We start from the raw sequence: 15609 nt of genomic DNA, 5'->3' as shown, positions 1-15609 counted from the left end.
TTTCTAAAAGTGGCATTTCTAAAATAGTAATATTAAATCCAACTTCACCAGTCAGCAGGATTTTGTATTACCATTCTGGCCATACTAAATATGACCTTCCTATTCCCTTCATATCATCAGCTACCACTTCAACAAGGTATGAGGGCAGCCCCAATGTTAGCCTATGAAGGGAGCAGGCCTCACAGTAGTGTAAAAACGAATTTAGGATTTTTACACTTCCAGGACATGTAAACTACACAGGTCCATGTCCCGCCTCTTACCCACACAGCACCCTGCTCTAGGGGTTACCTAGGGCACACATTAGAGGTGACGTATGTGTAGAAAAAGGGGAGTTTTAGGCTTGGAAAGTACCTTTACATGCCAAGTCGAGGTGACAGTGAAACTGCACCCACAGGCCTTGCAATGACAGGCATGAGACAAGATAAAGGGGCTTTTTGAGTGGGTGGCACAACCAGTGCTGCAGGCCCACTAGTAGCATTTAATCTACAGGCCCTAGGCACATATAGTGCACATTACTAGGGGCTTATAAGTAAATTAAATAGTCCAATCAGGTATGATCCAAGGTTACCATGTTTAAAGGGAGAGAGCATATGCACTTTAGCACTGGTTAGCAGTGATAAAGTGCGCAGAGTCTAAAAGCCAGCAAAAACAGTGTCCAAAAAGTGGAGGGAGGCAGACAAAAAGTTAGGGGTGACCACCCTAAGGCTGTCAGGTCTAACACTTTCCATGCCTTGTCAGATAATCATATATTCCATTGGTATAAAACAAAAAAGAAAAGGTGCAAAAATACATCCTTGTCATACTCCATGCCTCAAAAAATGTTGGGATGTTCTCTCTCCACTTGTGCCATTGTCACTTTCAAATCAAAATGTAGGTGTTTTATTAAATTCAATAATTTTAAGTCGACTCCCAGCGTCTCCATTATATCCCAGAGCTTCTACCTGTTTACCAGCACTTGAGAGGTTAATAAAGGCCCTATGCATGGCTCTTTTTTTACTAACGCATATTTACTATTGATAGGATCCAAATTCTAAACTTGGTCCACTGTGCTTAGGGTTGGTCTAAAACCAAACTGTATCGGGACAGGATCCTTTTCTCTACCACCCAATCCTCCAGTTGTGACAAGATCGCACAGCCTAAAAAAATTTTGTTGAGCCAATGAGAGAAATTGGCCTATAACAAGATGGATTTTGCTTATCACCTTTTAAAAAAACAAAAAAAAAAAACTGAACACTTGTGGCCAGTTTCCAGGAAGATGGAATATCACTTTCGACTACACTCTGCAAAACATTTGCCATTAACGGCCCCCCAAACTGCATGTTTGATTTAAATAGGTCAACAGGGACCCCATAATGTCCTGGCAATTTCCACGAAACAGACTGTTATATTGCCAGGACTACCCCACGTAAATCAATAGGGAAATCCAAAGCCTCTGGAGCTGGCCCTGTATAGGATTAGCTAGATTTTTCATTACCTGTCTGCAGATATTCCCTATCTGACTGATAAACACCTGAGTAGTGACATACCCACTCATTTTCTGGGACCAGGCATTCAACTGATTGTATGTCCTGATCAGAAAAATAGGGGTGATTTATCATCCCCCCAAAACAAAAATTTCGAAGTATCCCTAATTGAAGTAGCTGCATTTAGATCTTCCCAAGCTTTTTCTCTTATTTCCAATGTCCTCACTTCAAGGGTATTCTTATTTTCCTGTCTTACTTTTTGTAGTACTTCAGAGGAATGGGGAATTATTTTGAGTGCTTTTTAAAAATGTTGTGAGCGACCATACTCATAAAAGCAGCATTAAAACAACGATATGATGGCGCTACTAGTTTTAACCCAATAGTGACTAATGCAGTGGAAATAAAACCACATATTAGCTCCAATTCCTCAGTTACGGATTCATGATTAGGTGGTCGTGATAAGCAAACTAAAATGGATTTTCAATTCTCTGTAATCCTTTTTTGATTAAACTGTACTTGATCCACCTTCTCCTATTTGAGTCGCATACCTGCATTTTTATTAAAGACCATACTTTGAACTTCACTCCTGCTCTTTGGCCTCAATATAATGTTGTGACATGAAGTAATGCTCACAGGATTGTGGCTACTAACACAGTGTGGCATGATCTTAGAATCCTGAATTAAACGAAAAGCATCTAAAATAACGAGTTGTATTTCAGTCCGACTTTCTCATTAATGCCATTCTACATTCTTTGCCACTTAAAACTAATAGAGGCACGTTTTCCAAAATCAGAGCATAAGGTGCACTTTCTGATTGTAATTGCAACACACCAGCCACACTGTCTGTCAATTTTATGTGTAAGGTCACTATGAACATCATTCCCCTTAGCACGTTCTCTTGGCATCATTTCATCAGCCATATTCTCCCACCTACTCTCCTGTGTGCATGTATTTTTGTTATTTTGTGTCCTGTTGCAACCAACCGTCTTTTTTCCCCTCCTTTGTCTTCTTAGATGGGGGAAATTCACTGGCAAAGTATCTTTTGTTGCACTCTCTGTCAAGCCTGCTAACTGCATGGCCGGATGTGGTGAATTTAACTTTTGCCCTTCCAACAGTGGGTTTGCTTCCAGAGAGCATGATGAGGCAGATGCATGCTTGCAGAGTCAATGATTACACGTCACTGCAGTGGCTGCCTCTGTGTCAGTTTCTGTTAAGTCCCGATCTTTTCCTCTACTTGTTCCAACTAAAATTCTAAAACTCCCATTACTGAGGACAAGTAGGTTATAATTGAAGACTCAACAGGGGATTGAGAGCCACCCTTACTTGCTTGTGAACTGGCTTTCCTTTTCCCCATAGTTGCTGAAAACCTTCAAAGTGCCTTACCTTTGGTTTGCAAAATAAGCCCACGCAATAGGCAATGAGCCGTAGGAGGGTCCCATCCCAGCCTCATCCGGCTGATGACGGGTGAAGACGGGCCTGGTCTTCAACCATGCCCTAGCACATCCTGCGCGCATCCTATGTTGCGGGACCCCGGCAGTTTTTTAAGCACCAGCAAGGCGCAATGATGCTCCCCGCCTTCTCCTGGCAGTCTGGGGCTTGCAGTCCACCCCCAAAGTCCTCTCCTGACGTTATGTGTCCCACGATACAGGACACCGGCAGTGTTTTAAACACCAGCAAGGCACGATGACACTCCATGCCCTCCTCCTGGATCTCAGGCAAGTCTGGGGTGTGCAGTCCACCCCCAAAACATCTCTCCTTATGTTTTGTGTCCCACGTTGTTGCACTCCAGCAGTGCTTTAAGAACCAAAAGGCGCGACGATGTTCCCCGCCTCCTCCTGGATCTCAGGGGAGTCTGGGGCTTGTAGTCTGCTCCCAAAGCTCTTCTCCTGATCTTATGTGTGATTTACAGTGCATAAAACCAGTGATGTCAGACTACTTATAAAACAAAATGTGACATATGCAGAACGATGGAAAAATACTAAGAGACAACTGATTAACAAAAGCAGTCTTTATCATCAATACATAATTTCAATTCCTAAAGTAAATCTAAATAAATGACAATCATTTACAGTGTATAAAACCAGTTATGTCAGTCTACTTAAAAAACAAAAAGCGACACATAAGGAACCACAGAAGAAATCCTAAGACAAAACTGATTAAAAAAAGCTACAATTAAAACTTGAGTTTTCATCCTTTTTTGTAATTTTGTAAGTTTGGTTATTTATGTTTTATATAGCTGTATTTCGGTTTTTCATAAGTAAAGAAAAATACAGTGAACGACAAAAACCTCATTCCTGATCAAACTAATAGGAGAATAATAAAGGTGAAAATGGCTGTACCTGAAGCCTTGCTGCTTATTACTTACACAGATGTTTTGCGCAACCTTATCCTGTCTGATATACCTACCCATAAGATGCACAACTGCATTCTCTTGGAGAATGTTGTTGAGACAACTAACTTCATACAGTGGGCAGAACGTCTCGAAACAGCCAGGCCTGGTGTTGGGAACCAGCAGTACTAGTCAGTAGGCTTGAACAAAACCATAATTTAACGGTGCACAGAATCTGAGCCACACACACTATACTCCATATTATAATACCACTAACATCTTCCTCGCTATTGGTCTTGTCTCTCATAGATGCTGAAGTGGGTATTTATTTGTTATTGATCCTCCAGGTAAGTGTCTAGCTAGTTACCTTAAGCCATCGTGCATTATAACCAATTATCTTCTACCTTTCCCCTCTTTACAAAGATATTGCACTGTTCAAATATGCCACTAATTTTGCCTTGGTGTCCGACACCCACAAACTGATTCCGGGTGCCAAAGCTGCTACTTGGGATACCTACATCTCTCCCGTCAGGAAGCCCAAGAACACGTAGTAGGTAAATGCCTTCAGAATTTTGAAGGCTAGTCGTCATCAGATCAAAAAATGGATTACGATCTTTCTATGTAAGTAAAGTATAAAGCAGGCCAGGAATTTAAGATCGTGGCTCCTTAAAACTTGGTGGTTTAAATACCAAGTAGTGTGAACAACATTTTCTGGTGAAAAATTTCATTCATTTGAATATCCTTCACAACACACCCTTTCATATCAACAATGGGAAGCCCCTTTATCTAAATTTGGAATATATTTAAGGTAATAGGGTATCCTACGGGCTATGAATACCCCAACATCGAAACATAGATTGTCTGAATGGCCATTGTCCATGAGTGCCATACCTTGAAAAATAAGAAAACATAAATTGCTCTCCTAACAGCAACCCTAAATGCATATCAAACAGCCTAATCTGAAAGGAATAGTAGCCACTGGATCACTGAAATCCAAATTGTTTCCCTTGATTGAAAAGTTCTCATAAAGTTCTCATGGGATAGTGACTCTTCCTGCACAGACATCAAAGCAAGCAGTAAATAAATGAGTGACTTGGGGAAGCCCTAAACTGCCTCTATATTCAAAGGACGTTATAAAAATGTAAATAACACAGAGTTATCATCCAGAAGAGACACCCAACTAAAGGACCCAGCATGATGCCACAGCAGGAGGAGGCAGGTCAACAAAACCAAGCATCGCATTCCTTCTGCCGGTGTACTTGTGTAGGTGATGAATGATCACTATATTGCATGTGATACTTTGCTTGCCAAAAATGTTGTATCCACTACATCGACTTAACAATACAGGTAAGTGTTGGACTTGGCCCTCTCTGCAGGGCCACCCCCGATCTTTTTGCCTTCACTCCTCCTGTTTTCTGACTCCATCTTTATTAGCTTTTAAGACTCCGTGCCTCTTACCACTGCTAACCATAGCAAAAGTGTGTGTGTGCTTTCTACTTTAAATATGGTAAAATTGGCTTACACCCAACTGGCACATTTAATTTATTTATATGTCCCTAGTAAAGGGGTGCTAAATGTAATTTAAATACTACTAGTGGGCCTGCAGCACTTATTGTGCCACTCACTTATGTAGCCTCTGAAAGCATATCTTAGACCTGTCGTTTCAGTTGTGTTTGCAGTTTTAAACTGTCAATATCTTTGCCAGCCCTTAAACATCCTTTCTAATAAATGTAAGTCACCCCTAATGTAGGTCCTAAACTGCAGATAGGGCAGGGTGCATTGTATTTAAAAAAAAGTTGGGCATGCACTTTTAGGTTTTACATATCCTAGTAGTGAAAAACTCCTAAAATCATTTTTCATTATTGTGAGGATTACCTCTCCTATAGGGTACCTATGCAGTGCGGCAGCTCAACGCACACTTTGCACCTTGATTCTAAGAACAGAAGGTGCTATCTCAGATTGCCAAGCTTGGTCCTATGCCCAGACCGCACTCCATCGTGAACTTGTGCCTTTGTCCTGTTTCAGCATGTCCAAATAACCATAATTGCCACTATTTGCTCTAAGCGTGATTTTTCCTAAAATATTTGAAATTGCACATTTCTGTTTCTACTGATTGGATTTTTGTCGTTTTGGTCTTTTGCTTATTAGAATTACTCTATTTACTAGATTGCTGTGGGATTTTTTGCGGGTTGTATTTTCACTTTGTTACTGTTTCTGTGCTGCATAAATAATTTACACATCAACTCCAAGTTAAGCCTGACTGCTTTTGTGCCAAGCTACCTAGGGTTAAGCACAGGTCAACTTAGTGACTTTTTGTGGTTCACCCTGACAAGGACTGTTTGTTGCTTCAGTAGGGTTTCACCCAGTTATTAATAACCTAATTTATCACAATTGGGTTGTGATGAGTATTCTTAATACCACTTGCCCTTTCCTGCTCATTTCATTATGGATGAAGCTAAGAAAAGTAAATGTTTATTTAATGTAAGATGTACAGTTAGGTCGATGTACCAGATCTGATATTTTGTATGTCGATATTAACAGTATTTCTATAGTGTCATTCAACCTTTTGGGACTTTACATTCTTATGCGGCCTGAACCAGGGATTGAATTTGAAAATCCAACTAGCCAAGTGTTAGACCTGGCATCTGTGGCATGCTTTCCTCTGACGTTTTGCTTTCAGAGCTCTTGTTTTGCTGACTGTTTTTGCTGGTTTTAGGATTCTGGGCGCTTTACCACTGCTAATCAGTGATCAAGTGCATGTGCTCTCTGCTTAAAACATGGTAACATTGTCTTATCCACAGTGGACATATTTAATTTATTTATGAATCCCTGGTAAACTGCACTACCTGTGCCAGAGGACTGTAAATTAAATGTAATTAGTTGACATGCAGCACTGATTGTTCCACCCACTTAATAGCCCTTCAAACATGTCGACCTTGATCGTTAACCCTCTTGCCAGGCCAAAACTTACCTTTCTAATACATTTAAGTCATCCCTAAGCTAGGCCATGGACAGCCCAAGAAGAGGGTGCTGTGCGTTTAAAAGGACAACATGTACTTTTCAGTTTTACATATTGTGGTAGTGAAAAACATGTAAATTCATTTTGACTACTGCAAGGCCTATCTCTCCCATACGATAACATTGGGATTGCTTAATTACATTTTATAAGTGTAGTTTTCAATTGGGAAGGGATGGGATACCCACGTGTAGTGTCGCTGGAATCACAATTTAAAATCACAACTTTTAAACTGCAATTCTGAAAATGTCACTTTTAGAAAGTAGGCATTTTCTTTTAACTCTAACCATTTGGTGCCTTCTGCCTGACTATGCATACACATTTGGGTTGTTGACAGTTGTGCGTTCCCTCTAGACAGCCACACATGAAGGGAGCTTAGGGGTCACTGATGGGGCATCTACAGCCTGATGGGCCGTCCTGGGCTGGACGGAGTAGCTGACCCACCTGAATAGGCTATGTCCTGTTCCCACACAAAGGGCTGCATACCCTCCTGTAGTCAATCCAGAGCCAGGGCAGGAAAGGCAGGGACTCTGTGTACTTCAAATGCCTCTCTTTGAAGTCTCCCCCACTTCAAAGGTACAACTGTGCATAAGTATGGACCTTAAACACCACCAACTCAGTATACTTCTGGACCTGTGGATTCTCTTCCAGAAAGGACTGCTGTTCTGCTGAAAGGACTGACAATCTGCTGGACTGCTACTCTACTGGACTACTGCTTTGCTGTGCTGGCCTGCTGACCTCATTGCCTGGTGGTGAGAGGGATTGGATCTGCTTCTCTCCAACCCAGAACCAAAGCCGCACCAAGGGCTTACAGGCTTGGCTTCTGTTTTCTGAAGTCTGAGGGACATAAAGGACTTCCAACTCACCTGCTAAAGTACCTGAAATTGCCAACTGTGATTTTTGCACTGCCAAGTGGGGCCAATCCTGTCCTGGGTCCATGGAAGTGGGTATAAATTGCTGCTCCAGACAAAATCAATGCATTGACATTGTTGCGCCTCTCAGAACAGTGCATCTCCGTCAACGGCGATGCATCGCAGCTGCTGCAAGGATTGAGGCTGATGCATTGCCACCAGACAGGCACATCGCCTCCATTTCCAATACATCTCCAGCTGTGCATGGCTCGGAACCAAATCATTGCCTACATCTGAAGGATCGACAACGATTCATCGCCTCCCCTGCTCCTTGCATCTCACTCAACAACGATGCAAACAAGGAACTTTTGTAGTGGGCTAAGGCTGGTCCCTGTATCTGACCCGTGCTCCATTGCGGTCTGCCGGAACTTTAAGATTCAACCTGGTCTAGCGCGACCATATAGTCCTGGTTGGCAGTTTATCCCTTTAAGCACTGCATTTCAGTTTATTTTTTAAAAATTCATATCTTGAGTTCTACTTATTGGATTTTCGCCATTTTTGTCGTGTGTTTATTAAAATAAGATCTATTTTTCTAACCATGCGTAGTATCTTTTTGTCTTGAATTTTCCACGTTTTACTGTTTTAAGTGTTGCATGAATACCTTACACATTGCCTCCTAAGCTAAGCCTGACTGCTCTGTGGCAAGCTACATAGGGGTGAGCACAGGTTAATTTAGGGTGTTTGGCCCTTACCCTGACTACGGTTGCAATTCCTGCTTGGACAGGGTGCATACCTCTACCAACAAGAAACGTAATTTCTAACACCTAGTCACAAAAATTCTCGGAGCATCTCCCATCCTGAAAAAGTTTCTTTCCACGGTTGCCTTGGTGACCTCCTTTCTACCAGGAATCTCTTTCTCCTCCCTACAGCAAGTTATATTCATCAGATAAGTAGTGTTAGGAGTCATAAGCCCTGTCAGAGTAACTGTCACCTGCAGTAGAAGCATAGTCTATAGATGCAGATTATCACCCTTAATCCTAGAAACAGTAGTCACACCCACTTGTTGATATTTTACAACATACAGCTTAAACCACATATCTTGTCTGCCAGAATGATGTTATTTTATTATGGTACTCGCAACAGCCACAATATAAAACAAACTGAACATTAGTAAATCCACAAGGTTGTTCCATCAAGCTCTCTACATTCCCTTAGATGCCCATACATAATACCTGTACCTGTTGTCAGTCTCATGATTGGTACATTGATTGCATGATTATTAGGACTCCCTAATTATTTCTGTCAAGCCATGTAAGTATCAATGAAAATCGTATAAAGCCACTGGGCCTGCAGTCGAATATTGGCGCTTCGGTATGTTCCCTTTGCAATCAGTCCGTGTCTGCCTCTCCTAAATACTCACACCTCATTATACTTTCTTCTCCAATTATCCTCTATAGGAAGGAGGAACTCCTGCATTGTTTCCTGCATCTTCACTCTGGGACATTAGCAATGCCTCTGTTGCAGAAGCACGTGAAAGGCAGGCAAATGTATCCATTTATATTTCCTACCAAGGCTGATTTGTACGAGGAAGGATGGCCTTGTAGCTCTAATCACTGAACAAAGCCCGCAGCTTTCAGAGAGCAGAAAGCATCATTTTTCTGCTTTGTTGGCACAACTAATGCCTTCTTACAGCTGTGAAAATGATATTGTGATCTCTCACACACTGTTAGCATTACCATTCATTATTAGTTTTGTAGGGCCTACGCCTGACACACATACACTCTAAAGAGTAAGTGGTCTCATATTGGCAGACAATCAGGCTTGGTTTGCATTTAACAAGTAATATGGGAAACAAGGCAGCCACACAAGACAATCTAACTCCTCGCTTCTCTCACCTACCTCCTGCACTCTTGCTTTTTTACCCCTGATCACCCTGTCATCTGTCCCACTCGAACTATAACTCTCCTTTATCCCCCTCCCGCAGTCCTGAGAGTCCCTCCTCTATTTTGCAAATTTCATGTCTTGTACTTTTTTTAATTTGTTAAGTGTAACCTTGTGACACCCAAATCTGCTTGTTGTTCTCTGTAAATCTCTCTGACACCTCTGGGTTGTAATGTAATGAAAAAATGTAAAACAAATAATATATAAAAATAAACTATGAATCAACACCTTGAAGGAAAGTTTGTTTTTTACCTTAATACAAAATCAGAAAAATGAATGAAACAACAAGAACACATAATAAAATCAGCAAAATGCAGCAACAGTGAGATTTATTGAAATTCAAGAAAAATGGATCGACTTTGACACACTTTTAGTTTACAGTAGATGTGCTGTGACCTTACTGAAATAATCCTTGTCATAAATTAAATGATATGGGTGAATATCGCATTTAAATGTTCGAGAGAAAAGAGTTTCATTGAACTAGTGCTTAGTTGATAAATAGGTGCAGTAGTCCAATGACTTTCTTAGGAGCCCACTGCTGGCACTGTTAAATGCCAGGGTTTGAGAATGCAAAGACTGCCTAGATTTAACCACTTGCCCTTGTGATCCACCATCCTGCACTATCTTTCTCTTTATCTCATGCAGGTTATTCATCACCCCTGCTTTATACCCATTGTCACTGTTAACTATCTTTCTCTTTCTTTCCCCTCACTTTTTCCTTTCTCTTTCTTGCTCCAGTTCAAAGTTTAATGATAAAAGTTAATAATTCAATTTCCCACAAATTAGTACTGGCACCAACCACCAACACAAATTAGGTACAGCAGACAACAAAGCTCAAGAAATTGCTTATATGCTGTGAAACATAGAAGGGGCCCCCAAGGGCTAATATGGCATAAAGAGGCTGTGGAATCTTTAAAACAGTGCAGCAATGCCGAAAAGTGAAAGACAAGGTTCATCCCTGAAGAGTCCAGTTAAGAAACACATGGATTAGTTAGGAAACATCTATTTTATGCATCTCCTCCCATTCAACAAGCTTCCCTTTAAACACTGGGGACAAAGGAGTGCCCTGACCCATGACTGCAACGGTGGTCTGGTGCACCCTTGCATGTATGCCAGTCGCCTGAAAAAGAAGTTACATGTGCAGAACAATGCCTGGGTTTAGAGCATTTGCAGTGTACTTTCCAATGTCCTCAAAATGTATTGATGTGTACACAAGCCTCAGAGATCTCGATTAAGAACACATCAAATTGCATCCATTTTTGAATCATGATCGTGCCAGTGGTGGCTGGTGACATTTGAAAGCTGTTGGTCCTGAATACTGGGCATGGCTTTTATGTGGAGAACGAAGCGAGCAAGCTCAAATGGACAAATGTGGAGTTTGGTGGGGTGGGTGGCAAGGGGGGGTTTCCTCCCCTGAAAAAAAATTAAAAACAGCTTGGCAAATGGTTCATTTTAAAGCAAACTGTAGCACAGTATTTAGTGAGAAAGCAAGTTTATAAAGCAATTGTGAATCTGTAATCTTGAAAGATTTAAACACTTGTTACTCAAATGCAGCTCTACCTTACACAAATGAAAGACAAGGCGACTGGCAAAGCAGGAACAGTCTATTTAGTTAAACCCAATGGCCATGAGAGTGCAGTACAGATTCAGGGTCTGATGACTGCCTCTCAAAGTTACAGAGTTTTGAGCATCTTTTTATGCATTGTCTTGAGGTGCAATAAAACGATTGCTTACATTCTTTGAAAAAACGAATCCTGGCCTAGTCACTAGACCTTAAATCTGACCATCTGATAAAGTTTTGAGGTGGATTTCGACCTTGCATGGACATATGGTGGGCCATTAGGTTACTTGTCCAGATGTCTGGCATGGGGATCACATGATTATTGCGTGTGTGGTGTGTGCTGTGTTCTGATTGGCTGTGTGTTCATAACCTCATGTGACATCTAACGTTATGGTGTTTTGGATATGCATACCCCTCTAGCAAAATGTGTATTGGGGGCCAGTCTCTTAGGACCTTTGCAGATCTGCTGCCAATTGAGGGAATCGATCTGGGTCTTTCCTGTTTTGTGCATTTGTCTATGGGCTATGTGTCACCCCACCTGTGATGTGTCAATCAGTTGCTTCATGCCTGGGTCGCAGGGCCTGCCTGACTATGTACTTCTGGCTCAGAGTTGAAGAGGCAGTCATGCTGGGTGGAATCGACAATAGCAAAGCGAGTTTGTTGTCCTGCTAGCACATATCATGGCATACATTGAAATCATTTTTATGAATATCAACAACATTAAGAACTGCCTCATATCTTACTGCATGAATATGTTCAACAGATACTGTAGTGAGCAAATTGTATTGTGCAATAACAACAAACCTCATCTCTCTCCTCTTTAGATCCCTTGTTTTCCTCTTTTCAGAATGCACTTCCTTGCATCCCCTTCACTTCCCCCAAACATACACTACATTCACTCACATGAAAGCACTTTATTTCCATCTACTTTCACCTTGTCAATATTTTGACAACTGTGTATTCCTTTCACACACTTTTACACAGAATTTCGATTGCAATTGGAATATGTGACCATTGTATGCATTATACAAATGTAATAAGATGAAAGAAAAATAACACAGAAACACAACATGATGGAAATAGCTAACACTGGAAATAGCTAACACTCTTCGGAAATGCAAGATCAAGTAAGACATGCGAAATGGAAAAAGGAACTAAATTGCATTATGTTAACGTTGAAAACAATCAGTATTTTTGGCATTAATGTTAAAGGGATGAATACAGGACCTGACAGGGACCATGTTTCAATCTCAGTTTTAATGCCATATGACAGAGCCAAATCTCCAGACTTACAAAGCCACAATGATCTAGTATGCTACAGCATCTGTCTTTAAAATCTAAATATGTCCAGAGTGGGGGTAGAACATTCTAGAACCTTTGCCCGATTAATGTGAATAAATTATGACCTTATTCTAGGCATTCATACTCATATCAATTAATGTTTTTTGACAATTTTCTGGTATTGCACAAATCAAGACACTATAAGCAAATATTTCTCCCTTTGCACTTGACTCTGTCAAAAAGCTGACGATATTTGGATCCTTGCATGTCTTTTGGATCAACTTTGCCAGGGAACAAATGCACTAGCTCCACTTATAAAGGAGCCAGCGACCTACATCAATGGCCTGGGGAGTTCCAGAGGGGGAGGTCCGTGTGATCAGGCATCTCAGCACAATATATCTACTACAAGTTTAGTATTAACAGCTACCATTACAGGGATAAGGTGCCAAACGCCACTTACCACACTCATTTCAAGTTCTCCCCTGTGATGAATGGGAATGGATGGGATCTATGCCTGTGAATAATGTCTAGCCTCATGCAAGTATGCAGCCTGCAATGCCTGAAACCATGATGCTGGCAGCATCACTGGCCTACAGTATACTTAACTAAGCTCTAACAACACTGAAGGGCTGTAGAAAAGCAATCCCTGTGTTGTGCCACATTGCTGCAAGTTGATTTCCTGTCTGACTTATGGCTTCTTGTTCAGTGCGAGTTGGGGCAGCCAGCATGGGGCAAGCAGACTCAACTTAAATAAATCAGTTTATTTAGAGACACAATCTGAGATCGTATTCCTAAATAAATCGATGTATTTAATATTTTTTTTAAGAGAAGCTATAGGAATCTCACAGAGGGGCAGCCCAAGAGCCCTAAAGCAGAAACCACCCCCTGGATAATGCACATTTTTTTCTTGAATGCATTAGACTCATAGTTGCACAACCCAAAATGTGTATAATGTAGATAATTAGGTCACTCTAAAGTGTAGTCCGACTTAGTTACCACTGAACGCATTTCTTTGAGTGGCGCTCTGTCTACAAAGATGGTTAATTTTTTACATCATAAACATTAATTTATTTTTATTTGTACCATTTTTAGAATGAATATTTAAATGAAGATGTTGATGCACGAGTTATTGAGTATGAAGACAATAGGCCTCTGTTGGATATGTTTCTACAAAAGCCCATGGGGCTATTGTCACTACTTGATGAGGAAATTCGATTCCCCAGAGCAACTGACCAGACACTGATTGGTATGTATATTTCATGCCATGAATTTAATTGTTTTGCTCATTTAGTTTTAAGATATAAGTCTATTAGGGCTGTATGCTGGGAACACAATGCTATACATACTCTGAACATCTGATTATCTCTACTGCTACAACAGGGAGGTGTTGTGTTCAGCCTACAGCTGGAAACTTCAGCAGACATTCTCCTTAATACAATTTTGTTGCACAAGAAGACTTGCGATGTGAACCTCTTTTCCTTAGACAAAGAAGAGGCAAGGCACAAAGTAAGGATGACCACTCAACAAACTGGACTCATCATGGGTAATGAGGTTCCAACTGTGACATTACACGTTGGATTCTCCCACGGCCTACTTAGGGGACAGCCCCTCACAACAGACTCATACACAAGGACTTGTATAATTCTTCTTGTTCTGTCATGGCCTATGGACTCTTACATCTTGGGGCTTTTTGTATTCTACAGCAGAAACTGAAATCAATTCTAGCCAAAGTTGGCCAAGAGATCTGTTTCTCATACTTCCATGCCAATGTGGATGGAACAAAGTCCAAATCTTGATTTTTATTGATGGAGGTTGATGCTAGATACATACATAAACTATACTAATCTCCTGGGTGGCCTTTCAAAAGTTAAAGTGGCCGTTCATTTAAGTTCCTCGGCACTATGCAGTGGAACCTTTTACCCCTACATCTGAGACAAATTGCTCATTTTCACACTTTGAAGGCTATAAAGTCTCATGTTTTGTACAAAAGTATCTCAGAAGTTTCTTTGGATCTCCTTTTTGTGATCAGCCTTTGAAATGTTATTAGAGGCAAGACATTTTTCCAAGGTATTTGTGTGTTGTAAGCATCAAGATCAATTAATGAAATCAAATTTGAGTGAGTAATTGAGCTTGGCTTGTTTGTGCAATAATGATTACTTTTTTATTTGGCCTGCTTGACGAATTAAAAGTTACTATTCATTAGACCTGACAGCCTTAGGGTGGTCCCCCCCCCCCCCCAACTTTCTTCCCTGCCTCCCTCAATTTTTTACCTTGTTTTTGCAGGCTTTAGGACTTTGCCACTGCCAGCCAGTCCTAACGTGCTTGTGCTCTCTCCCCCAAAAACATGCTAACATTGACTCATACCCAATTGGCTTATTTAATTTAATTATAAATCCCTAGTAAAGTGCACTACCTGTGTCCAGGGCCTGTTAATTAAATGCTTCTAGTGGGCCTGCAGCACTGAATGTGTCAACCACTTACATAGCCCCTTAACCATGCCTCAGGCTTTCCATTGCATGGGCTGCCTGTGCAGTTTAAACTTCCACTTCACCCTGGCAGGAAAGACGTCACCCCTAAGGTAGGCCCTGTATAACTCACAGGGCAGGGTGAAATGTATTTAAAAGGCAGGGTGTGAACTTTTAGGTTTTACATGGCCTGGCAGCGAAAAAATTCCCAAATTCATTTTTCACTACTGAAAGGCCTATCTCTCCCATAGATCCACATTGAGATTACCTTATAATATCTTACAATTGTAATTCACAGCCTGCAAGAGATAAGTTAATCAACTTTGGGGTCTGGAGTCACAATTTAAAATCACAATTGATGGTGAAATCAGATTTTAAATTGTAGATATGAAAAAAGTTGGCATTTTCTTACTTTAGCCATATGGTGCCTACTGCCTGTCTCCAATACACTTCTGGGGTGGTGCGACAGCTGGGCTTGTGCATTCCCTCTAGACAGCCACACACAAAAGCAGCTTAGGTGTGACTGATAGCCCATCAACAGCCTGATGGGCCATCCTGGGCAGGATGGGAGGCTGGGGATGACACACCTGAATGGCAGTGTCCTGCCCCACACAAGGGGCTGCATAACCCTCTCTAGTGAGTCTGGAGACAGGGCTGGAAGGGAGGATCTCTGTGCACTTCAAAGACCTTTCCTTGACGTCT

At 41.2% G+C, this 15609-nt stretch overlaps 1 protein-coding gene across 1 annotated transcript in view; it reads left to right on the top strand.

Moving 5' to 3' along the window:
- MYO3A (myosin IIIA) overlaps nt 1–15609 on the top strand; it is a 1274985-nt gene that overhangs the window by 669336 nt on the left and 590040 nt on the right. Inside the window, exon 19 of the mRNA XM_069211361.1 lies at nt 13535–13688. Within this exon, the coding sequence (XP_069067462.1) occupies nt 13535–13688 (154 nt within the window). The remainder of the gene's footprint in view (nt 1–13534; nt 13689–15609) is intronic.

The sequence above is a fragment of the Pleurodeles waltl genome, chromosome 10, assembly GCF_031143425.1.
Source record: "Pleurodeles waltl isolate 20211129_DDA chromosome 10, aPleWal1.hap1.20221129, whole genome shotgun sequence".
Classification (NCBI taxonomy): domain Eukaryota; kingdom Metazoa; phylum Chordata; class Amphibia; order Caudata; family Salamandridae; genus Pleurodeles; species Pleurodeles waltl.
Note: the sequence above shows the minus strand (reverse complement) of the source record. Positions and strands in the feature narration are given on the sequence as shown.